The 27202-nt window shown below is 43.7% G+C and overlaps 1 protein-coding gene across 1 annotated transcript; it reads left to right on the plus strand.

Moving 5' to 3' along the window:
- Positions 1-4237: 4237 nt before the first annotated feature.
- LOC139442045 (protein SpAN-like) lies at positions 4238-26172 on the plus strand. Its single transcript, XM_071222824.1, has 11 exons — positions 4238-4309; positions 9499-9751; positions 10663-10789; positions 12833-12899; positions 13111-13311; positions 14757-14886; positions 15060-15179; positions 16222-16319; positions 16934-17058; positions 18200-18324; positions 26024-26172. The coding sequence occupies exons 1-11, from the start codon at positions 4238-4240 to the stop codon at positions 26170-26172; spliced, it is 1467 nt and encodes a 488-aa protein (XP_071078925.1).
- The last annotated feature ends 1030 nt before the right edge of the window (positions 26173-27202 follow it).

Consider the following 27202-nt stretch of genomic DNA (forward strand, 5'->3'; position numbering starts at 1 on the left):
AGGTGAGGCGGTCTCGCTTGTCTTTTGTTCTAATTCAGAGGCTTAAATCAGTGGTGTGGAAGAGTATGGTTTTTCGCCACAATATTCCAGAAATATCACGGCGCGGGACACCAGAAATGGGCTTCACACATTGTACCAATGTGGAAATCGAACCCAGCGTCGAACCCAGCGAACGCTTTAAGCGCTAGGCTACCGCACCGCCCTTATTTCAATGGAAGTGAATTGGCTATGTGACCATTACTGAACGATATTAGATCATCGATATGTCCGAGACTTAAGTTAAACAGACAAATTCCCTTGTTATGCGTTTGCCAGTCCAAGCTGAAATTCAACATGCATAAAGAAACAGACCAAATGTCCTAACCCCAATGTTCACACTCATATATCTGTGACGAAGTCCAGCATTTCACATACATTTTCTCAACAACAAAAATTCTCATTTTTTTCAATTTTAACAAATTGACCTGAATCTCTGAAGATAGATATGTGACTAAATCTATGGCCACCATGGATAGCGACGCATGCCCCATGGATCAAGGAATACATTTCCCCGTAAGCTTGTCGTGTGGGATAGTGAAATCAAAAGTTGATAAATCAAATGTTTTGACATAATCGATCTTGGTTCTTTTCTGACATTGCAAAAATTCAAGCAAATCCTTTGGGTTTTAACGAATCTACATGGTATTAATTCAACATGTCTGAAATACCTTCTGTGAACATACAGAAATTCCTTCTTTGATTGTATTAAGGATTATGGTTAATTGTTGAGACAGGGAATAGGTGGTGCATTTTGTGGATTGTATGGATTTTAATGGACCGTTGGAATCCAGTACAAAACAGGGATGGACATGTCTTCCGGTTTTATACATCGGAGTCATGTCATTTTGATGGTACTTGACATAATACCTCCTCAGTTAACATGCTGTTCTAATTTGTGACATTATTTGATATGTCCCGTACTCTACGTTCTTTGAGGGAGTTGGGTTTAACGCCACTTTTCACATTATTCCAGCTATATCACGGCGTGTCAGTTTAATGTGGGAGGAAAGCCCGAAGTGATGCAGGTCTCAGACGTTTACCACTTCGGTGAAACCCACAAGCACGGGCATGGTGCTGACAAACCTAGAAACATAACCTTGGCGAACCGGGATTCGAACCCACAACCATAGGTTTCTGGTGTGCCCAAGAGACGCAACCCTGCACAGCGAATCGCGGCGCCTTCGACGACTGGGCCACAAACAATAGATGTAGTGATGCTTACCTATATTGGTTATGGTATTTGAGGTGCAGAAAGACATGGGGACAATGTGTGAAGCCCATTTCTGGTGTCCCCCGCCGTAATATTGCTGGAATATTGCTAAAAGCGGCGTAAAACCATACTCATTTACACTGTTTATGAAAATGGACAATATCGGCTAGTCATCAGTTTTAACAGCCACCCCTGCGGACATGCGGCGGGGGGGGGGGGGGGGACCTTAGAGATGATCCAAACTTCAGATGCCACAACTAAGGAAAATGTTGATAAATTACATGTTATGTTATGACAATGGAAGATAGATGACACACCACACGTCACATAGCCAATACAGTAGGCATCTCTCATGACAGAATTAATAACATTCTGATGAATGAACTGTGTATGAGAAAGGTTCACACTGGGTTCCAAGACTCCTGATGGGAATCTCTCTGGGTATGCTGCGCTGGCGCTACCAGGCCCCGCCCAAGGTTCATCATATCTCGTGAGAATTTGCGTTATTTTGAATCTGCTGATTATGGCCCAGACTCGGTTATTTACAAGCCTGGTTCTCTGGGTATGCTGCGCTGGCGCTACCAGGCTGCGCCCAAGGTTCGTAATCTCTCGTGAGAATTTACGTTATTTTGAATCTGCTGATTATGGCCCATACTCGGTTATTTACAAGCCTGGTTCTCTGGGTATGCTGCGCAGGCGCTACCAGGCTGCGCCGAGGGTTCATCATCTCTCGTGAGAATTTACGTTATTTTGAACCTGCTGATTATGGCCCAGACTCGGTTATTTACAAGCCTGGTTCTCTTGGTATGCTGCGCTAGCGCTACCAGGCTGCGCCGAGGGTTCATCATCTCTCGTGAGAATTTACGTTATTTTGAACCTGCTGATTATGGCCCAGACTTGGTTATTTACAAGCCTGGTTCTCTGGGTATGCTGCGCAGGCGCTACCAGCCTCAGTTATTTAGGAGCCGACATAGCTGGATGACGCCGTTGCTCGCGTCAATCAACAACGCAATTCACGTAACAGTTTGTAATATTGCTAATCTAGGACAGTGGAGAAAACAATTAAAACGGAACTGTTAACTGTACAACGGACCATGCAGCCTTAAATACCCAATGAAATATCCGTCTGTCTTTATGACAGCAGACGGAGATATTAGGACTCTAACACAAGAGTGAGTGAGTTATGATTTTACATCGCATCGGCAATATTGCAGCCATATCGCGATCTAACACAAGAAAATAATAATATAATCAATAAGTTTGGAGAGGTGACATTCGTTCATTGTTATCCCTTGTTTATTTGTATTCATTAAAACCTTAACCACAAACAAACCACCTTCTCTTTACTTCAATATAATCATAAAGTTTAGCTACCATTGAATGAAGACCGCCTCCGTGGTCTAGTGGCAGAGCCGCCACCTGGAGAGCGGAAGGTCCGGGGTTTGATCCCCGGCCGCGTCATACTAAAAGACGTTACAAGATGGTACTTGTTGTTACCCCCGTTTGGTGTTCGACATTAAGGGTTAAAACAAGCGCTGGTCGGCTCGTAGTCAGTATACTGTGTCTGAGTGGGGTATTCATGTTAAACTGCGGCATGGTATCTCAGTGGGCTAGCTCTGTAAATCGGCATCAGTCCGGACTAGTACAAGCAGCCACACACACACACGTGCATGCACGTCGCTATATAAGTGCAATAATCTTGGACGCGAGGTTAAACTCCCCTCATCGCGCCTCACTATTGAATGAAATTCTTTTCCACAGGACTAATATTTGTATTACGTCAACCGAGCAGATCCTTTAAGTTGTTTATCACTAATTATAATCCGTATTTATCTCCATATTCATCAACTTCAGGCTTCTCCCCTCCCTGTGCACTACATCGTTAACGATATCTCTACGATGTAAGAAAGATTTCTTTTAGTTTAAAACATGTTATTGTGAAGGGTGTTTAAGCAAGTAGGTGGTCATTGTCGATAATACGTATACAGTATCGGGGCTTAGTCTTTTTTACTCTTTGGCCCATATCGAGGAGATGTAACGTGTCTTTCTGAGTTATGGTGTAACCTTCTAGTGGACAACAGTGTTGTGTGCGTGACACTTGCCTTAACGGCGGTCTGATCCAATGTTAAACCTCGACTTCGTGTATTGTCAAACGCTGAGTAAGCCGATTTGCCTCCATCTTACAAAAAACAAATATTAGCATTTCCGCCCTGTAAACCGACTGCGTTTAGTGTGGGACGTGTTTTCAGTGTCCAGATGTTGATTGCCCAATGCTCTGGACAATAGGGATGTCAATATTTGTACATCGCTGCTAGTTAGATATTCCTTTTCTCGATATGATATTACAAATTCTCAAAGGCCCTTACGTTTCTAGCAAGATAAAACAACAGCCATTTAAGACAGTCTACCATTAAAATAAATTAAAATGCCAAAACGAATCATAATTAATCTCTGCTAAAAGCAGATTCGATTGCACAATTCCGGCTATATCATGAGCATGTGTTTATGAATCACTATCAAATAGTAATGATACCAGATGTTCTCGAAAAAGTGAATGTATCCTACCCCACCGGTGTCACGCCTCACAAACACACGCAAAGCCAAATGAATTGTTCACCTGGACACGGGTATGGTACGCGTCAAAAAAGGGAATTCAAATATTTCCATATTTTACAAACAGTTACAATTTTCAATGACAAACACTTATCTTATGGCGCAGATTGTGTCGTTGGCTGGCCAGTGTAGCTATGTCACAATCAACATTTTAATTAAGTCTGGAGATGGCCATATCAATTACCCCGTAGGAAAAACGCCCGTTTACCGCCATCTGCTTTACAGTTGCTATATGAATTTTCATTGGTTGACAACGTCAAGTAGGAAGCAGGTGAGGAGGTTAGCAAACGGCTGATGACGATGGATTTGGTATATAATGAAGATTTTCTCGTCTTCATCCTCATCCTCTGTGACAAGTCACTCCCCAGTCGCATCATGGGACTTCTTCTCTTAAGTCTCCTTGTACTACATGCATGGGCTATAGAAGGTGACGCAAGGTCGGTGCAGGTAGGAGCACGTTTTTGTTTCCTCTGACCTTCTAGATATTTACTTGTTTCCTTTTACAAATGTTATTTGATTTAAAAATTAAATTTAGAATTTTATATCTCAAAAGTATAGTTGATGAACTTATAGGATATTTTCTTTTGTCATGTTTTATCTTTAATCAGTGATGTGTATATATATTTCAATTAGGCTCGATCTTGACTAATGCATTGCCGGGCAAAAGAAAGTATGTTCTATGATCGCTAAAAAAACGAATGGTGATGTATTTGATATGGATAAACGTTTTGATAAAGTTTATCTTGTTTTGGTAAATCCAATTTTAAGTGTAAACTTTTTTTACACCGGCGGTTTATATTTGCCATGTCATGTGTCAATGATAAGGAGACGATGAGCGAGGACTTTGCATGGGGTAGCTGCCGTGTGATCATTGTGTGTCTGTATAGCCCTACTTTGTCATGAGATTCTGTACAATATCTGTCTGTCAGTGGTCGCCTTCTGTTGCCTATTTATATCATCATGATGATCAACCTGTACATAATTGTGTCCTGTAAATCTGCATTTGATATATTATGTCTATGTCTAATTTGGGGCACGGGTGGCCCAGTCGACTAAGGCGCCGAAATTCGCTGTGCAGAGTTGTGTCCCTTGGGCACCCAGAAACCTATGATTCTGGGTTCGAATCCCGGTTCGCCCTGATTTCTAGGTTCATCAGCATCATACCCGTGCTCGTGGGTTTCATTGAAGTGGTAAACGTCTGAGACCTGCATCACTTCGGGCTTTCCTCCCTCATTAAGCTGACACACCGTGATATAACTGGAATACTGTTAAAAGCTGCCATAAACCCAACTCACTGACTCTATGTTTATTAGGTAGGGATTGAACCCTATGACTTCATTTTTTTAAAATTTTGATTTGTTTTATTGTAAATAAAAAAAATGTATTTGAAATATAATCACCACCTCATCTCTCAGTGTTAACTACGAGGCATACAGACGGTGTCAGGGCTCAATTGGTTAGCGATATCATATATGGTGGAACGCTACAGTGTCAAGGCCGGTACACGAATCTGCTTCATGGATTGCAACAGGGAAGTGGGAGCCTTCTGCCACATACCTTGTGTTGTTACATGTGATGTTAGCACACGGGAGGAACATGCTGGTATACGTCCTATTTGTCCCGAGTGTACATGCGAAGTGACTCAAGTCAGGAGTCGGACATGATGTTTCCAGCAAGGTTTCCGGTACCTGAGTCGGCGACTGGGTCACAGTTAAGCTACAGTGACGTACCGAAGTAGTGTAGTAATTACAGCCTTAAGCCAATGTTAAATCCTTTGACAAAACGCCATGTTTGCAAAAGTTTATCTCTTCCGGGGCAGTGAAGGGTCGTTACGTTGTCAAGATGTCCCCCAAAACATGATTGAAATAATTATAAGACTTTATTATTTGAATACCTATCACTTCACAGCAGACCGCGCCATGTTTCATTTTTCAGTCGAGAAAAAAATTGCAATGAAAGGGAATACAGGGTAATAATATGGAATAAAAAACAAATAATGTCTTTTGGTATCTTGCGTAATACAACCCCTGAAGTAGAACGCCTCATTGTGGCTGTCAGAATGATCAGTAGGTGTTTCTTGTAGTAGAGGGGCGGTCGGGTAGACTAGTGGTTAAAGCGTTCGCTCGTCAAGCTGAATTCCCGGGTTCGATTCCCGCCTGGGTACAATGTGTGAAGCCCATTTCTGGTGTCCCCCGCCGTGATATTGCTGGAATATTGTAGACTAACATCTAGTCTCTGAAATGAACATATCGTACATAAAATAAACAGTTGTTCAGTTATCTTAATAAAAATATGATACAAAGGAGCCCAGTGACTCTCTTCATTCCTGATACTGCAGTGATCTAGACTTGCCAAACATTACAGACTTGCATGGGCTGTATTTGATATATATTTGTATCAGGGTCTGTAAGACAGACTAGGAATATTGCTAAAGGCGGCGTAAAATCTTGTAGTAGGACGCCTTATTGTGTCTGTAAGAATGATCAATAGATGTTTCTTGGAGTAGGACGTCTTATTGTGGCTGTAAGAATGATCAATAGATGTTTCTTAGAGTAGGACGCCTTATTGTGGCTGTAAGAATGATCAATAGATGTTTCTTGGAGTAGGACGCCTTATTGTGGCTGTAAGAATGATCAATAGATGTTTCGTAGAGTAGGACGCCTTATTGTGGCCGTAAGAATGATCAATAGATGTTTCTTGGAGTAGGACGCCTTATTGTGGCTGTAAGAATGATCAATAGATGTTTCTTAGAGTAGGACGCCTTATGGTGGCTGTGAGAATGATCAATAGATGTTTCCTAGAGTAGGACGCCTTATTGTGGCTGTAAGAATGATCAATAGATGTTTCTTAGAGTAGGACGCCTTATTGTGTCTGTAAGAATGATCAATAGATGTTTCTTAGAGTAGGACGCCTTATTGTGGCTTTGAGAATGATCAATAGATGTTTCGTAGAGTAGGACGCCTTATTGTGGCTGTAAGAATGATCAATAGATGTTTCGTAGAGTAGGGCGCCTTATTGTGGCTGTAAGTATGATCAATAGATGTTTCTTAGAGTAGGACGCCTTATTGTGGCTGTAAGTATGATCAATAGATGTTTCTTAGAGTAGGACGCCTTATTGTGGCTTTGAGAATGATCAATAGATGTTTCTTAGAGTAGGACGCCTTATTGTGGCTGTAAGAGTGGACGATAGTTGTTTCTTGTGTTGCTGTGTTTACTGTGTTTTGTGGAAGGATGCCGAGTGCTTCTTACAGTATAATGCCTTATTACAGGTCACGTGCTAGGGAATCTACACAGCCCAAGACATTACCCGGTTCGCCCCGATTATGTTTCTATGTTTGTCGGCACCATACCCCTGCTCGTGGGTTTCACCGAAGTGGTAAACGTCTGAGACCTGCATCACTTCGGGCTTTCCTCCCACAAAATAAATATACTGACACGCCGTGATATAACTGGAATAATGTTAAAATCGGTGTTAAACCCAACTCACTCACTCACCAAAGAAATTACTCGATTTTTGATTCTTCGATCAGAGGCTATCAAATCACAACAGACCCCCTCTGATTGAAACTGCCGATTTGACGGTCCTATCACCGCGGAAGCTAATATCTATAGAAAAGTTCTTCATTTTCAGTCTTAAACCTAATTCTACTTTGAAAACACATTATGTTTATCTCCTAATTATATTTAAGAATCATAACATCATTATCATCATTATCATAATCTTCATTACCACCGTACTACTACTACTACTACTACTACTACTACTACTACTACTACTACTACTACTTCAGGGCGATTCTTTTAGTCCTTTGCTTTTCTGTTTGTCACTAAATCCTTTAAGCCTTTTACTTAGCAAAGAGGAAGGTTATAATCCTGAATCCCTTTAGGCTCGACAAATGCAACAGTCTTCGTCTGAAACGACGCAATGTTGAAGCGGGAGCAGGTTAGAGAGAAACTTCAGAATGCCAATATCAAAGACAAACTTCCGGCCCAATACAAATGTAGACCTAAGAAAATCTGGATTTCATAGCTGAACGCTCACAATTAAGTTAAATCCGCGAATACTTATGCTGCACCCGTCCTTTCGTATTCTTTTGGTGTTGTTGATTGGACGAAACAAGACATTCAGGGTATTGACAAACTCACACGAAGAATCATGTCAGACAATAGATCCCACCACCCTCGCTCAATCGCTTATATTTACCAATGATAATTGAGGGGCGTGGTTTGATTAACGTGGAGACTGTTCATGACAGAATTGTTTTGTGCACTTTTACACAGGTTTATTTGTCTGATGATCCTCTTGTGAAGCATGTCAAGACTCATGATGAAAACAAGGCATTCCACAGTTTCCTTAAACGAGCCAAGGAGGTGGGACATAATCTTAATGTCAATGTTGAAGTTGTTAATGGCTTTGATACAGATATAAGTGTCAACCAAGCGAAGTGCCTTATAACTGCGGCCCCGACTCAGTATTTCAGGGAGAGGCTTTCTGAACGAACACTGCATCGAGATTATGGGTAGTGTGTTGAGAAGAACACCAATCCTGCAGAGTCCTTTGCTTGGATGAAGTCGGCTGGCCTGAAAAGTGAAACAGAAGCCTTCTGTTTGCTGCTCAGGACCAGTCACTTCTCACGCGAGCCGTCAATATATGATTTTGCATCAAACTGTAAACATGAAAAATGTAGATTATGCAATGAAATTAATGAGACTACCCAACACATTGTCAGTGGATTCCCAGCTTTGGCATAAACACAGTATCTTGAGCGACATTGACGGAATAGCTCGATCCTTTTATTACTGTATTACCATTCATGGTACGACACAAAGTATGTAGAGGGCGTCATGGAAAATAATAGATACATATCCTGGCCTACAAATCTGATCTTGTCCTTTTTGATAAATCCAATGAAATAATTTATATCATTGCATTTTCTTTCCCTTTTGACATTAATGTGATTCACAAAATTCAGGAAAAGCATGGCAAATGTACGGACCTACTTTCGAAATGTCACGCTTGCATCCCGTATACCAAGTTGTCCTACTCCCCATTGTCCTCCATGCCTTAGGTTTGGTACCTGCCAATCTGTGACTGACACTGGGAGAGTACCCGGGTTTGATACCAGGAATACAGCTCTTCTGACAATCTGGGTAATGTCGAAGGCTGTACTGTTTGGGAGTCTTCACATTCGCCGAAAAGTTCTGGGCGGGTTCCACTAGGCACCGCTTCCTGGGAGAAGTCCAATTCGCTGTTTGGTCTGCGTGTAGAGGGGCAAGGGCCCTGAGCTGATGATGAGCCTAACCACCCTGACTGTGCCAGGATCACCTAAACCCTCTTCGCTGCATTTTTATTTTTATCTGTACATACTAATAATAACGATAATAATATTTGTAGTAGCAGTAGCAGCAGCATCAGTAGAAGTAGCAGTAGCTGTAATAGGAGTAGCAGCAGCAGCAGTAGTAGTAGTCGTAGTCGTAGTAGTAGTAGTAGTAGTAGTAGTAGTAGTAGTAGTAGAAGTAGTAGTAGTAGTAGTAGTAGTAGAAGTAGTAGTAGTAGTAGTAGTAGTAGTAGTAGTAGTAGTAGTAGTAGTAGTAGTAGTAGTAGTAGCAGCAGATAAAACAAGTGTTGATTTCAGGGACCAAGTCGTCTGAATACGAAGGCTCTTCGTCTGGCGACCGGCAAGAAGATAGCCCGCCCCAACATGCCGCCAGAGGAGATGGGTGTGGACGGGGCGTATGAGTCGGACATGAAGCTGACCCCAGAACAGATGATGATGATCGGCAATGACGGTCAGCCGGGCGGCTCCCGCTACCGGAGGAAGGCTGTTGCACAGGACCAGTACCTCTGGCCGAACAACATCGTCGCCTACGAGTTTGATTCAGATTTACGTACGTTTGTTTAGATCGTGTTACAATGCCGCCAGTAAATAACACCCTTTATGTGCATCAGCTTCCTAATCTTCTTGAGCCAAGCGTGTCCACTAGCCTATATCAAAGCCTAGTTTCTACCCTTGCCACATCAAGGCCACTTTTCTTGGCTCGACTCTGGCGCCACCACGCGTAGATCGCGAGTTGTGGCCCTTGTAATGAAAACGCGATATCCAATCAGATCGCTGTTCTTATCTCGTATAGCTTCACAAAGATGGCGGCTACCATAGGCGATGGTCTTGTCGATCAGATAACGAAATCATTCGCGATTTCATCCCTGACACAAAAACATAGGCAATAGTTTTTCGATGAAAAAGACGTTTTAACAAAGACAGGAAGCGGTACACCTCTTTCATACGAAGGTGTACCAGTCGTGGATGTTGCTATGGTGAAACGTTCTCTAATTGGACTAACGGTATGTGCGATAGTCCAATCATATTTAGCACAGAAAAGTGGGCTTGATGTGGCAGGGGTGGAAACAAGACTTTGATAAAAAGTCTACAGGGCGATCTTGCCTCGGGAAGATGCAGCTTCCCCAATCACAATATATGTCATATACAGACTAAGACTAAAGCCATTGTCCTGGGCCCTGTTCCACAAAGCGATCTTAGTGCTACGTTGATCGTAGGCCTATGGTAAAGTATGAGAGTTACGACCAACTTAGCACTAAGGTCGCTTTGTGGAACAGGGCCCTAGGCTCCATTCCACAAAGCGAACTTAGTGCCAAGGAGATCGTAACTCCCATACTATAACATGGGCTAATGACCATCATAGCGCTAAGATCGCTTTGTGGAACGGGGCCCGGGACTGATTAAAATCAGAGAGCCATGTCTCGGCCATGTTGTGAAGATCCCCTTTTTGTACATAAACAGCATCCAACTACCGGGACAACATCCGCCAAGCCATACACCACTGGGAAGATCTTACCTGCATCAGGTTCAGGGAGTACTCCCCTGGCGTCGGCGACGATAGTCGCGTCAAGTTCTACCAGGGTGCGGGGTAAGTGGGTTTATTGTCTACAGGGTGCGGGGTAAGTGGGCAATTCTTCTGCCAGGCGTTTCTATGTTTCTACTGAGACTTTTACAGTCAGTTAACTCCATTGCCCCGGGAAGATGACCAGAGTGCCGGGTATTTAAGTACATCGACTACAGGCAGCGGGGTAAGTGGGTTCATTGTCTACAGGGTGCGGGGTAAGTGGGTACATCGTCTACAGGGTGAGGGGTATTTAAGTACATCGTCCACAGGGTGCGGGGTAAGTGGGTACACCATCTACAGGGTGAGGGGTCAGTGAGTACACCATCTACAGGGTGCGGGGTCAGTGGGTACACCATCTACATGGTGCGGGGTCAGTGAGTACACCATCTACAGGGTGAGGGGTAAGTGAGTACACCATCTACAGGGTGCGGGGTCAGTGGGTACACCATCTACATGGTGCGGGGTCAGTGAGTACACCATCTACACGGGTGCGGGGTCAGTGAGTACACCATCTACACGGGTGCGGGGTCAGTGGGTACACCATCTACAGGGTGCGGGGTCAGTGGGTACACCATCTACAGGGTGAGGGGTCAGTGGGTACACCATCTACAGGGTGCGGGGTCAGTGAGTACACCATCTACAGGGTGAGGGGTCAGTGGGTACACCATCTACAGGGTGCGGGGTCAGTGAGTACACCATCTACAGGGTGCGGGGTCAGTGAGTACACCATCTACAGGGTGCGGGGTCAGTGAGTACACCATCTACAGGGTGCGGGGTCAGTGAGTACACCATCTACATGGTGCGGGGTCAGTGAGTACACCATCTACAGGGTGCGGGGTCAGTGAGTACACCATCTACATGGTACGGGGTCAGTGGGTACACCATCTACAGGGTGAGGGGTCAGTGGGTACACCATCTACAGGGTGAGGGGTCAGTGGGTACACCATCTACAGGGTGCGGGGTCAGTGAGTACACCATCTACAGGGTGCGAGGTCAGTGAGTACACCATCTACAGGGTGAGGGGTCAGTGGGTACACCATCTACAGGGTGAGGGGTCAGTGGGTACACCATCTACAGGGTGAGGGGTCAGTGGGTACACCATCTACAGGGTGAGGGGTCAGTGGGTACACCATCTACAGGGTGAGGGGTCAGTGGGTACACCATCTACAGGGTGCGGGGTCAGTGAGTACACCATCTACAGGGTGAGGGGTCAGTGAGTACACCATCTACAGGGTGAGGGGTAAGTGGGTACATCATCTACTGGGTGCGGGGTCAGTGGGTACACCATCTACAGGGTGCGGGGTCAGTGAGTACACCATCTACATGGTACGGGGTCAGTGGGTACACCATCTACAGGGTGCGGGGTCAGTGAGTACACCATCTACAGGGTGAGGGGTCAGTGAGTACACCATCTACAGGGTGAGGGGTAAGTGGGTACATCATCTACTGGGTGCGGGGTCAGTGGGTACACCATCTACAGGGTGCGGTGTCAGTGGGTAAACCATCTACAGGGTGCGGGGTCAGTGGGTACACCATCTACACGGGGCGGGGTAATGGGGTACTCCATCGAACCAATCCTAATGACACAGGGTTGAAAAGTTAGTAGGACACGTACCAACAGACGGTAATTCCACAATCTCAGCCAATTGCTTGAAACTCTTTTCAACCATTTTTACCTCAAATTTAACGATTTAACTAGTTGTTTTGCACTTTTCAACATATTAACTCGTATCAAAGTAGTAATTGATTATTTCATATTGTGTCAGTTCTTCTCAATAATAGCTTCAGTAGCACGCTCCTATTAAGAAGCAGGCAGAATTTCAGGCATAAAATGGAGGCCATGTTGGAAATGGCGGCCATCTTGAAAATGGCGGCCATTTTGTTTGGGCCTATAGCCAAAATTAATCACCATGGTTAAAGCTTTCATGGGACCAAGTTTCATGCTTTTAACTCAAAGTGCACAAGTCGGCCACTTTTTAAAGCTTAACCCCGCGTTAATGATATATGAACGGGTGGAGAGCGGGTGGGGGCGTGTCTTCAGTAAGGTTGACGTGTGTTGCTCTTCAGGTGCCAGTCGGCCATAGGACGGATTGCTGGTGGACAAGAAACATCTATCGGCTCCAGGTGTAACACTGTAAGTGTGTTTGTCTTGATGTAAATACACTACACCTTATAACGGCCATTGAACCATATGTACCTCGCCTTACACAGATTCTGAAATGCCAATGGGACAGATGATGCATTAATGTTAACGATCAGTAACGAGACAGGGCTAGGTTTGAGAGTTTAACATTAACACATGAACATACCTGATTGAGACTCTGTGAATGACGTTGTTGTGGCAGATGGGGTCCATAGCTCACGAGATAGGCCACGTGTTGGGATTCTACCATGAGCAGTCCCGCCCTGACAGAGATGAGCACGTGTCTGTACACATGGAGAACGTCACCCCAAAGTTTCAGTACAACTTTAAGAAGTACGGTACCTCGCAGGTCCGCACGGATGAACCTTACGATATCGGCTCAGTAATGCACTATGGCTCACTGGTGAGTTGACATGTTTCCTTCCGTCATAGAGGTCCATTGGTTAGGTGCTGAATATGATATATATGGAATACTGTAAGGGACACTCTCGCGATCTCGACATTTGGAAACGAGTTAAATATGCACAAATTACGAGAATGCGAGATCGCGAAAACGCGAGATTTGGCAAAAATCTCGCGTTCTCGTCTTTTTCGTACATATCACAGTATGCGCGAAAATGCGTCATTTGGACATCTCATCTCGACTTTAATCTCAAATTAAACCACAAATACACGACATCGCGAGAACGCGAGAATTCAATTTCAATTTCTCGCGTTCTCACGTTTTAGACACTCTTACGCTAAGGCTCTTCACAAATTCTTTAAATATTTATCAAATAACTGAACTTAATGAAGTAGTGTATCAGCGACGGGGACGTCCATACACCACTCTTATCTATTGAGTATGCAGTGCTACAGAGTGTGTGAGAGTATATCCCTTGTGACAGTGGCACAGCGTGTGTGTGAGTATATCCCTTGTGACAGTACCACAGTGTGGGTGTGAGTATATCCCTTGTGACAGTACCACAGTGTGTGTGAGAGTATATCCCTTGTGACAGTACCACAGTGTGTGTGAGAGTATTTCCCTTGTGACAGTACCACAATGTGTGTGAGAGTATATCCCTTGTGACAGTACCACAGTGTGTGTGAGAGTATATCCCTTGTTACAGTACCACAATGTGTGTGAGTATATCCTTTGTGACAGTACCACATCGTGTGTGAGTATATCCCTTGTGACAGTGCCACGGCGTGTGTGTAAGTATATCCCTTGTGACAGTACCACAGTGTGTGTGAGTATATCCCCTATGACAGTACCACAGTGTGTGTGAGTATATCCCTTGTGACAGTACCACAGTGTGTGTGGGTACATCCCCCATGACAGTACCACAGTGTGTGTGAGTATATCCCCTATGACAGTACCACAGTGTGTGTGTGGGTACATCCCCCATGACAGTACCACAGTGTGTGTGAGTATATCCCCTATGACAGTACCACAGTGTGTGTGAGTATATCCCTTGTGACAGTACCACAGTGTGTGTGAGTATATCCCTTGTGACAGTACCACAGATTGTGTGAGTATATCCCTTGTGACAGTACCACAGTGTGTGAGTATATCCCTTGTGACAGTACCACAGTGTGTGTGAGTATATCCCCCATGACAGTACCACAGTGTGTGAGTATATCCCCCATGACAGTAACACAGTGTGTGTGAGTATATCCCCCATGACAGTACCACAGTGTGTGTGAGTATATCCCCCATGACAGTACCACAGTGTGTGTGGGTATATCCCTTGTGACAGTGCCACAGCGCGTGTGTGAGAATATCCCTTGTGACAGTACCACAGCGCGTGTGTGAGTATATCCCCCATGACAGTACCACAGTGTGTGTGAGTATATCCCTTGTGACAGTATTACAGCAAGGACGGGAAGTCACCCACTATTCTGCCCAAGGAGGATGGCGTTAAGGGCTTCATGGGACAAAGAGACGGCCTCAGCTTCATGGACGTCAAGACCGCCAACGACCTCTACGGCTGTGCAGGTAACGACGTTGTTTTTCAAAATAGGAACGTATATAATCTTGTCACAATTTCTGTAATTTATGATTCTGAATCAGTCAGATATGTTTTCATTTTCAAAGATTTTTGTGAAAACGTTTTGTTTAACTTACCATTATACATGAAGCGACCGATGTCAAACTAACTTCTCTTTCAGCGCACTGTCCATCTTCCCAGCACTGTAACAACATGGGCTTCATGGGTGCCGACTGTACCTGTATGTGCCCCTGGGGCTTGACCGGTGACACCTGTGACGAGGTCATCTCCTCGACAGGACGTGAGTGTCAACAGCTTCTCTCGGGTCATTGGGGGGCACGGGTGGCCCAGTCGTCTAAGGCGCCGCGATTTGCTGTGCAGAGTTGGGCACGCCAGAAACCTATGATTATTGGTTAGAATCCCGGTTCGCCCCGATTATGTTTCTAGAATTGTCAGCACCATACCATACCATGCTCGTGGGTTTCACCGAAGTGGTAAACGTCTGAGACCTGCATCACTTCGGGATTTCCTCCCACATTAGGCTGACACGCCGCGATATAACTGGAATACTGTTAAAAGCGGCGTTAAACCCACCTCACTCACTCACTCGTGGGTATTCCTAAACTACAGGCGGATCTTCTCTCATGTACAGCCGGGTTACAATAATAATGACCTAACTAGGTCGACATTATTTTTGAAAGGGTAGTTTCTATTGAGTTGATCCCCATAGATGTAGCACGGCAACGCAGTTAAATGCGATGGCTGAACGATCGCACCCAAAAGTTGGAGAGATATGACAATCGGTATTGGGAGAAAAGGTGCCGATAATCGATGTGAAAATAGTGAGAATACCAAACTTAACCCCCTGTACATAAAATGGAGTTGTCCGACATTGCCGAGGTCGGATTGTATTCGGGGAATCATCCTTATTTGAATACAAGTAAATGTTTTTAAAGCTTTACAATTTATTGACATCCTTAAGAAAGATATAAAATGTTGATAGCTCATATAAAAAATAAACGACTTGTGGTCGTTGTTTATCGTACAATAAAACACTGCAGGAAGAATACACCACTCCGGTCTGCGCCTATCATGGTTTATTCTCTTTGCAGTGTTTTATTTTACGATAAACAACCCCCACTCGTAGATATGTCTTAAACAAACAAACAAACAGGCTGATTTGAAGTAACCGAGCTACCATATGCAGTGAAATATGTATATGTACATCATATTAGGAATATAACCTTTGTGCTATTCATTACATGTCAAGATTTAAATAAATATGACTGGTTCTTTATACAGTGGTTTGAATGGAGTTTTCAATGTGACTGTTTTCTGCTCAGATTGCGGGGGAGTACTGACCACTCGTGACGGGACCTTCTCCACCCCCAACTACCCTAATGGGTACGGCGGCCCCGTAACGTGTCACTGGCTCATTCTGGTGAGTACGCCACCACCATGCGACATTGACGACGACTGTACATATCGGGAAATATTATAAGCGTTAGGTTTTATACCACGAACCGGAGGATGAATTTATCTTACCTTCATGTTTTAATGTGATTTTGTAAAAGAATTAACACAAATGCAAAATTGATAGAAAACACCTGTTCGATTGAGCCGAGGTTAACCTGTGCTATGTCACGTGACTTCCATTGACTCGGAAAAAACGGGCGGATTTCTGCTTTGAAGCGGGCTATAAGGGATGTATTCTGTCTCTGAGAAATCCACGTGCATCCTGTATTGCTCGTGACGGGGTATAAGGGATTTATTCCCCCGCTGAGAAATGTATTATCCTCCAAGGCTGGTTTCACAGTATTTTATCAAAGGAGGTATGATAATCAAGTTTATCATAACATTGAACGGTGATGTACGCAGATGGATAAAAAACATTATCATTTTTTAGCGTTGTTGATATTTTCATGCGCCCCAAAGCGACCTATTTTCTTCAAGATGACTTTAAGTATTAAGCTGATTTTCAAACAAAAACATTTTTTATGAATAATAAATCTCTTTTAAAAATCTCTCGTCCGTGACCCTTCTTCTGTTTTGTAGGGTCCCCCCGGCTCCAGCATCAAGTTGTGGTTCAACAAGTTTGAGATGGAGGATGACGAGGACGCTCCGTGTGGTTATGACTGGGTGGAAGTTCGCACCCTCGGGCCTCACCTCGTGGGACCCAAGTAAGTCACGTCTCCTTTATAGTGAATCTTCCATAAATACCAATACACGATGTTTCCAAATTACCAGTTACATCAATTGCATGACGCATGATATAGATTAGTAACAGTACCTCCGCTCTTTATCCGTGAAGGGTTCAATTGATCTGTTTGTCGAAAGAGGTAATTAACAGGATCGGGTTGTCAAGTCCGTGATTTCGTTGATTGCGTGTCATCGTAACCGGATAGTATGGTTCATTGCTTCCAATATTACCACTGGGCTGTCTTCAGCAACGCATGCTTTAAACAGGCGACTATTCTTGTTGCAAGATGCGACTAACGGGATCGGGGTCAGGCTCGCTGACTTGGTTGATGCATATCATAAATTGTATCCCAATTGCCTAGATCGATGCTAATTATATCAATCACAGGTTTGTCTGGGTCAGACTCGATTATTTACTCGATTATGATATATAATGTATATATAGCGTGACACATATGTATGATGTACAATGTATACAATGTATAGTGTGACACCTATGTATAATGTATATAGCGTGACACCAGTGTATAATGTATATAGCGTGACACCTATGATTGATGTATATAGCGTGTATAATGTATATAGCGTGACACTTATGTGTGATGTATATAGCGTGTATAATGTTTATAAGGTGACACCAGTGCATAATGTATATAGCGTGACACTTATGTGTAATGTATTTAGTGTGTATAATGTTTATAGCGTGACACCATTGCAGAATGTATACAGCGTGACACTTATGTGTAATGTATATAGCGTGTATAATGTATATAGCGTGACACAAGTGCATAATGTATATAGCGTGACACTTATGTGTAATGTATATAGCGTGTATAATGTTTATAGCGTGACACCAGTGCATAATGTATATAGCGTGACACTTATGTGTAATGTATTTAGCGTGTATAATGTTTATAGCGTGACACCATTGCATAATGTATATAGCGTGACACTTATGTGTAATGTATATAGCGTGTATAATGTTTATAGCGTGACACCAGTGTATAATGTATATAGCGTGACACTTATGTGTAATGTATTTAGCGTGTATAATGTTTATAGCGTGACACCAGTGTATAATGTTTATAGCGTGACACCTATGATTGATGTATGTACTTGCAGGATGTGTGGAAACGGCCCCTCGACACACTTCGAGCACGACAGCAACGCGCTCTACGTCCGTTTCCAATCCGACGACTCTTACAACGACTTTTCCGGCTTTGAAGCAGGCTACGCCATTGAAGGAGGTGATTATTACAGTGCCGATGTGTACTACGACGATTACGACAATGATTACGATAGCTACAATACGTACAACAATCACAACGACGACGACGACGAATACGACAATACGTGGTACTGAAGTTATTGACAGTGTTTTGCAAATGTCGGGTCGTCTTGGAACGGTTTCGTTTGCACAATGAGTTCGTTATTGCAGATAAATTATCGAGTTTTGAATAAAAGAATAACACGAACCTGTTGACTCAAGGACGATCTGAGACAATTATGTAATGAAACCCTACTGTGATTTTCTCAAGTAATTATCATGAGGTGACCGATTTCAGACAAAGAATTCGAATATGGTTGTACACTCCACGTGACCCCAGTCAACATTTGTCTAAATTTAATACCATAAATTATTTGTAAACAATTTGAATAATTTAACGATTATTTTGCGCTTAAAGAAACATTTCATCGAGACTAAAATGATTATGTAGATAAACATATTTTCACTGCGTCAGTACATGAAAGTTCGAGGCACCGACGGGCGAACTCTCTTGTTGTGTCTGTCCATTGTTGAATCTATCTGTGTTGTTGAGTCCGTGTCCATTGATGCGTCTAGCGCTGTCACGTCCTTCTCTGTTGTTGAGGACCCGTGAAGATTCCGGGGTAGAATAGGTCTTCAGCAACCCATACTTGCTGTAAAAGGCGACTATGCTTGTCGTAAAAGGCGACTAACGGGATCGGGTGGTCAGGCTCGCTGACTTGGTTGATGAATGTCATCGATCCCAATTGCATGGATCGATGCTCCTGATATCAGTCACTGGATTGTCTGGTCCAGACTCGATTATTTACAGACCGCCGTCATATAGCTGGAATATTGCTGAGTGCGGCGTTAAACAACAAACCAACCAAATCTGTTGTTGAGTCTCTGTCTAATGTTGAATCTAAATCTGTTGGTGGTGTCTAATATATGTTGTCTATGTTGTTTGTTTTCCGTATCCGACAACTTTCTCTGACACAGTTGTGGTAGTTGATGTCGTGCGGTCGTAGTAGTGAGGGACAGCAGCGCGACGGGTGGCCCCTGGGTAGTAGATAGCTCCTGACGAAGATCTTTAATATTGTTCGTCAACGCCATCCCCAGCGTATGGTGGCAGACATGAAGATCAAGCGTTGACGTCAGCGTTATACGATCTAGACGTACTTCTGAAAGTCACCTTCCCCTCGGTGGGGTAGCCTAGTAGTTAAAGCGTTCGCTCGTCACGCGGAAGACCCGGGTTCGATTCTTCACATTGCACCAATATTTAAAGCCCATTTCTGGTGTCCCACGCCGTGATATTGCTGGAATATTGCTTAAAGCGGCGTAAAACCATACTCACTCACTCACCCACTGTCAACACACACGTGCACTAGATTCGTCTTAAGCAGACCATACCCGTAAGAAGCGACTTACGGAAACGAGTGGTCGATCGATCCCAATTGCATAAATCGATGCTCATGATGTTAATCACTGAATTATCTGGTCCAGATTGGATTTTGTACAGACCGCCTTCAGAAAACTGTAATATTGTTAAACAACAAACACAAACAAACACACGAACGAACAAACAAACACAAATACTTCAGATCACAACCAGGAACGGTAATCGTATGGGTTTCAATCTAACCAGTGGTCGTCCTCCTCGCCTTGCTGTCTCTCATGCGTTGCATTGTCTCCTTATCTTTGAATTGACTATTTATTGTAATTTGTACATTGCATCCTTTAATGACCTAAAGCCACGTTGTAATGTGCTTCTGGTTTATGGGTTGTTTTTCATCAAGATTGATCGGGGAAATCGAAAATTAAATGCACTGTTATTTGATGCCACACAGAGAGAACCAAACTATAGTGAGTAAGTAAGTATAAGATATATGGATGAACAACTTCTTTATTGCAATTAGGAGCGACGTTTCAGTGTAGGTTCTAACACCGTTATCAAGTTAGTGATTTTAAATTATCCATTCATATATTTTTAACTACTATTTGGCCTTTTACCCCCATGGAATCAGTGTCATGGGGGTTGCTATCAGGAATCGACGTTTTAAATGTAATTGTTTTGGTTTAAAGTGTCCCTTTTTCTAAAATTTGTGAATGAATTATTAACTACTGTGAGATTATGCACTTTGAATATAGTGGTATCAGAGTATCGGGGATATGATATTATTAATGATACTGATGAAACACCTATTCGATTCGCTGTGCAGAGTTGCGTCCCTTGGGCACACCAGAAACCTATGATTGTGGGTTGGAATCCCGGTTCGCCCCGATTATGTTTCTAGGTTTGTCAGCACCATACCCGTGTTCGTGGGTTTCACCGAAGTGGTAAACGTCTGAGTCCTGTATCACTTCAGGCTTTCCTCTCACTGTGACTGACACGCCCTGATAAAACTAAAATACTGTTAAGAGCGGCGTTAAACCCAACTCACTCACTCCTAAATATGATCGACCAAGTTTGATACTTATTACTTTGCAAGGAACCGATGCTTTTTCAGAGTTACTAATAATGGTAATAATCTTTGCCTCATCTCTCTGCCATCTCGTCATCTTGCTCTTTTGAAACTTGTTCGAACTCCCTCGTAGAACAAGATTTAACATAGAACGTTTCAGGATTGGATGTTTCGTGTTGTGTGACGTGTTGTACATTGCATGCCTCACACCAATACCGTAGTCATGCTAGTTTCCTTCTCCCTGCTCTCATTTTGTTTCTGTGTGTATCAATCGTTTGTTGTATTTTGCATGTTTTGTTATTTTTTATAATAAAACCGTTACGTTACTTGTTGTGTTCGTAATGTCTTTTTAGTTTATTGTGTAGATGTTTATGACAATAATGTTCTTTGTCCGTTATATTGTATGGACCGCCTCCGTGGTATAGTGGTAGAGCGTCCGCCTGCAGAGCGGAAGGCCCGGGGTTCCATCCCAGGCCGCGTCATACCAAGAGACGTTACCATATGGTACTTCTTGTTACCCTGCCTGGCGCTCGGCATAAAGGGGCTAAAATAAGTATTTGTCGGCTCGGAGTCAGTATACTGTGTGTGAGTGGAGTGTTGATGTTAAACTTCAGGATGGTATCTCTGTGGGCTAGCACTATAAATCGGCATCAGTCCGGACTAGAACAAGCACACACACACACACACACACACACACACACACACGCTCCGCTCCGATATAAAACATGGCCATTTTGGCGGCCATATTGAAAATGTCATTTTTTGCATAATAATTATATTTTGAATTTTGATCGACTTTTGACTTGCACGTACCTCGTTTTTGAATGTTAATGCATTTTCGACATGAACTTTGAATGAATTATCTTAGATATTGTGTCTTTTAAAATATGCTCACGTGCTTTGTATCCGATGTTAAACATGACCACCAAGACAGCCATTTCAAGGAATCAATTAATGGCTGTTTATCGACCATCCTTTCTCAAACTGTTTTGAAATTTTACGCTGGTGTAGTAAGTAGTGCGGTTTAACATATGCGTTTTGCGATATGATGAATTTAGACCTTGATGAGGTATGTAATAATGGTATGCAATAATAACACAAATATCTTATATCATTTGTCCCCACTGCCTACAACCATCTTTCGTAAAATTATCTGCACATATTGGGGAATCTGTTTTCGCATATAGTAGCCAGGGAAAACAAATTTTAGGTCGAAAAGTCAAAATAACTGCAACATTGGGAGATGCCGTCAAATTATCTGCACATTTGGGGAGTAACGGCAACGAATCTGTTTTCGCATATGGTAGCCATGGAAAACAAATTTTAGTTCGAAAAGTCAATGTTACTGCAACATGGGGAGATGCCGTCAATTTATCTGCACATTTGGGGAGTAATGGAACCGAATCTCTTTTCGAATATGGTAGCCACGGGCAAACAAATTTTAGTTCGGAAAGTGAATGTTACTGCAACATTGGGAGACGCCGTCGGCAGTATGGCCCAGGGAAGTTTAACAATCCTACTTCTTTTGACATGGGAGAATATTGCAAAACAAGTTTGAGCAGAACCAAATTGTCCACGGACGGCGGGCCACAATTTCAGGCAATTTAACTGATGTGTCAGTTTGATCTTGGCTGTTAATAGTTGGTAGGGACCTACATCACTTGTAGAAGGGGCCTCTTGTGATGGACTACTTCATAGGTACATGAACCCCAATAACACCTTGCAGTTACAAGATCTTCTCCTCTGACACTGCTTGCCTGGTGAAGCTGAAATTTGGAATTTCCGTTTCTTTGTATGAAGACGTCTTGTCTTGTTCAATCAGTGTTTTTGTGGTTAAAAATCTTTCAAAATCACATTTTACAAAGTGAAGTGTCATAAAGTTATTACATCATAAGCCAGGTGAGCTACATGGCCTTGTGGCTTTGTTTTTATCTTTCACACTGGGGTGCTTATTGCTCACTCACAGACACACGATGGTATTGAAGTGGTTTAGTAGTGCCTTTATTTACAAACACACCATGCCACACTGTGGTAGTGCCTTTATTTACAAACACATCATGCCACACTGTGGTAGTGCCTTTATTTACAAACACATCATGCCACACTGTGGTAGTGCCTTTATTTACAAACACACCATGACACACTGTGGTAGTGCCTTTATTTACAAACACACCATGCCACACTGTGGTAGTGCCTTATTCACAAACACACCATGACACACTGTGGTAGTGCCTTTATTTACAAACACATCATGCCACACTGTCGCAGTGCCTTATTCGCAAACACACCATGACACACTGTGGTTGTGCCTTATTCACAAACACACCATACCACACTGTGGTAGTGCCTTATTCACAAACACACCATGACACACTGTGGTAGTGCCTTATTCGCAAACACACCATGACACACTGTGGAATTGCCTTTATTTACAAACACACCATGACACACTGTTGCAGTGCCTTTATCTACAAACACACCATGCCACACTGTTGCAGTGCCTTATTCGCAAACACACCATGACACACTGTGGTAGTGCCTTATTCACAAACACACCATACCACACTGTGGTAGTGCCTTATTCGCAAACACACCATGACACACTGTGGTAGTGCCTTTATTTACAAACACACCATGCCACACTGTGGTAGTGCCTTATTCACAAACACACCATGACCCACTGTTGCAGTGCCTTATTCACAAACACACCATGACCAACTGTGGTAGTGCCTTATTCACAAACACACCATGCCACACTGTTGCAGTGCCTTATTCACAAACACACCATACCACACTGTGGTTGTGCCTTATTCACAAACACACCATGACACACGGTGGTAGTACCTTATTCACAAACACATAATGACCCCCTGTGGTAGTGCCTTATTTACAAACACCCCATGGCACACTGTGGTAGTGCCTTATTCACAAACACATAATGACCCCCTGTGGTAGTGCCTTATTTACAAACAAACCATGACCCACTGTGGTTCTGCCTTATTCACAAACACACCATGACACACTGTGGTAGTGCCTTATTCACAAACACACCATGACACACTGTGGTAGTGCCTTATTCACAAACACACCATGACACTCGGTGGTAGTTCCTTATTCACAAACACACCATGACACACTGTGGTAGTGCCTTATTCACAAACACACCATGACACTCGGTGGTTGTGCCTTATTCACAAACACACCATGACACACTGTGGTAGTGCCTTATTCACAAACACACCATGACACACTGTGGTAGTGCCTTATTCACAAACACACCATGACACACTGTGGTAGTGACTTATTCACAAACACACCATGACACACTGTGGTAGTGCCTTATTCACAAACACACCATGACACTCGGTGGTTGTGCCTTATTCACAAACACACCATGACACACTGTGGTAGTGCCTTATTCACAAACACACCATGACACACTGTGGTAGTTCCTTATTCACAAACACATCATGACACGGTGGTAGTGCCTTATTCACAAACACACCATGACACACTGTGGTAGTGCCTTATTCACAAACACACCATGACACACGGTGGTAGTGCCTTATTCACAAACACACCATGACACTCGGTGGTAGCGCCTTATTCACAAACACACCATGCCACACGGTGGTAGCGCCTTATTCACAAACACACCATGACACTCGGTGGTAGTGCCTTATTCACAAACACACCATGACACACTGTGGTAGTGCCTTATTCACAAACACACCATGACACACTGTGGTAGTGCCTTATTCACAAACACACCATGACACACTGTGGTAGTGCCTTATTCACAAACACACCATGACACACGGTGGTAGTGCCTTATTCACAATCACACCATGACACTCGGTGGTAGCGCCTTATTCACAAACACACCATACCACACGGTGGTAGCGCCTTATTCACAAACACACCATGACACTCGGTGGTAGTGCCTTATTCACATACACCATGACACTCGGTGGTAGTGCCTTATTCACATACACCATGACACTCGGTGGTAGTGCCTTATTCACAAACACACCATACCACACTGTGGTAGTGCCTTATTCACAAACACACCATGACACTCGGTGGTAGCGCCTTATTCACAAACACACCATACCACACGGTGGTAGCGCCTTATTCACAAACACACCATACCACACGGTGGTAGCGCCTTATTCACAAACACACCATGACACTCGGTGGTAGTGCCTTATTCACATACACCATGACACTCGGTGGTAGTGCCTTATTCACATACACCATGACACTCGGTGGTAGTGCCTTATTCACAAACACACCATACCACACTGTGGTAGTGCCTTATTCACAAACACACCATGACATACGGTGGTAGTGCCTTATTCACAAACACACCATGACATACGGTGGTAGTGCCTTATTCACAAACACACCATGTCACACTGTGGTAGTGCCTTATTCACAAACACACCATGACACACTGTGGTAGTGCCTTATTCACAAACACACCATGACACACTGTGGTTGTGCCTTATTCACAAACACACCATGACACACTGTGGTTGTGCCTTATTCACAAACACACCATACCACACTGTGGTAGTGCCTTATTCACAAACACACCATGTCACACTGTGGTAGTGCCTTATTCACAAACACACCATGTCACACTGTGGTAGTGCCTTATTCACAAACACACCATGACCCACTGTGGTAGTGCCTTATTCACAAACACACCATGACACATTGTGGTAGTGCCTTATTCACAAACACACCATGTCACACTGTGGTAGTGCCTTATTCACAAACACACCATGTCACACTGTGGTAGTGCCTTATTCACAAACACACCATGACACACTGTGGTTGTGCCTTATTCACAAACACACCATGACCCACTGTGATAGTGCCTTATTCACAAACACACCATGTCACACTGTGGTAGTGCCTTAATCACAAACACACCATGTCACACTGTGGTAGTGCCTTATTCACAAACACACCATGACACACTGTGGTAGTGAGTTATTCACAAACACACAAATACACTCTGTAGTAGTGACTTATTCACAAACACACCATGACCCACTGTGACTGACTTTTACGTTCGTGCTGTAGGTTAGGACGAAGGTTAAAGTTTGATGTGATGCGTCAGTATTCGTTCGAGCAGCACCATCATACAGTTATGAAAGACACAAGATAGCTTCGGTTTTATGTGGTATCTTTATGCTGCAAGCAAGATGCATCGTGCATTATTTCCAGGGTCAGTGGGATGGGATCCCTGGGCGCCCTGGTCCGCCTGCAGCAAGGCATGTGGTGGCGGGACAAGGATCAGACTGAGGACGTGTCATGTCGCCAAGTGTGTTGGACCCAGCATGCAACCGGAAGTGTGTAATACACACACATGTTGATAAACTGTGTGAGAGACAATCGTAAAATTATGCCAGGTTTTCGAAGGAGTTGACTGAGGTAATATGCCGAGATTGGCCAGAAGCAAAGACTCTGGAAATAGAACCTTGACTTCCTCGTGGCTTATATCGAACTGGTAAAGCACATCTGTATATAGAGTTCTTTTCAGTCATCATATATATCCTTACCATGTAATAAACAGATACATACTCTCAACTATGTCTCCTATTCTATCGCCAAGCCAAGAGCACATTTTGTCTTTTCTCCACAAACCGCCGCAGCGGCCGAGTGGATACAGCGCTCTTGGCGAGCGGAAGTCCGGTGGTTCGATCCCCTGGTCGCGTCACACGAAACGACGTTGAAAGATGGTTCTTGTTACCCTGCCTAGCGCTCGACATTAAGCGGACTGGTCTGTATAATGCGTGGGCATCCATGTTAAACTGATGAATATGGTATCTCAGTGGGCCAGCGCTATAAAACCGGCATAAATCGCTGTACGAGTGGATTTAGATTGAACGCGACGTTAAACCTCATATGTCCTCACAACCATGACGCATGCAACTGACCAGCAGTGAGATGCGTCTCTCTCTCTTTCTCTCTCTCTCTCTCTCTCTCTCTCTCTCTCTCTCTCTCTCTCTCTCTCTCTCTCTCTCAAACTGAGTACCATATGGTGTAATGGGATTTAACGTCGCGTCCAAGATTATTGTACATGTACTTATATAGAGACATGCATTTACATGTGTGTGTGTGATGTGTGTGATGCCGATTTACAGTGCTAGCTCACTGAGATACCATGCCGCAGTTTAACATGAATACCCCACTCAGACACAGTATACTGACTCCGAGCCGACCAGTCCTTGTTTTAGCCCCTTAATGCCGAGCGCCAGACAGGGTAACAACAAGTACCATTTTTAACGTCTTTTTGGTACGACGCAGCCGGGGATGGAACCCCGGACCTTCCACTCTCCGGGCGGACGCTCTACCACTAGACCACGAAGGCGGTCCTTGTATTAAAAGAACCAGAAGGAATGC

Source organism: Haliotis cracherodii, unplaced genomic scaffold (genome assembly GCF_022045235.1).
Source record: "Haliotis cracherodii isolate W230 unplaced genomic scaffold, xgHalCrac1.p SCAF_5, whole genome shotgun sequence".
In the NCBI taxonomy this organism is placed as follows: domain Eukaryota; kingdom Metazoa; phylum Mollusca; class Gastropoda; order Lepetellida; family Haliotidae; genus Haliotis; species Haliotis cracherodii.

Bases quoted from the DNA above. Each gene is read 5' to 3' on its own strand.
- LOC139442045 (XM_071222824.1), top strand. From the start codon at position 4,238: ATGGGACTTCTTCTCTTAAGTCTCCTTGTACTACATGCATGGGCTATA. The intron at 9,752-10,662 runs GTACGTTTGTTT...GTACATAAACAG, and splicing joins CGAGTTTGATTCAGATTTAC to CATCCAACTACCGGGACAAC. The intron at 18,325-26,023 runs GTGATTATTACA...CATTATTTCCAG, and splicing joins AGGCTACGCCATTGAAGGAG to GGTCAGTGGGATGGGATCCC.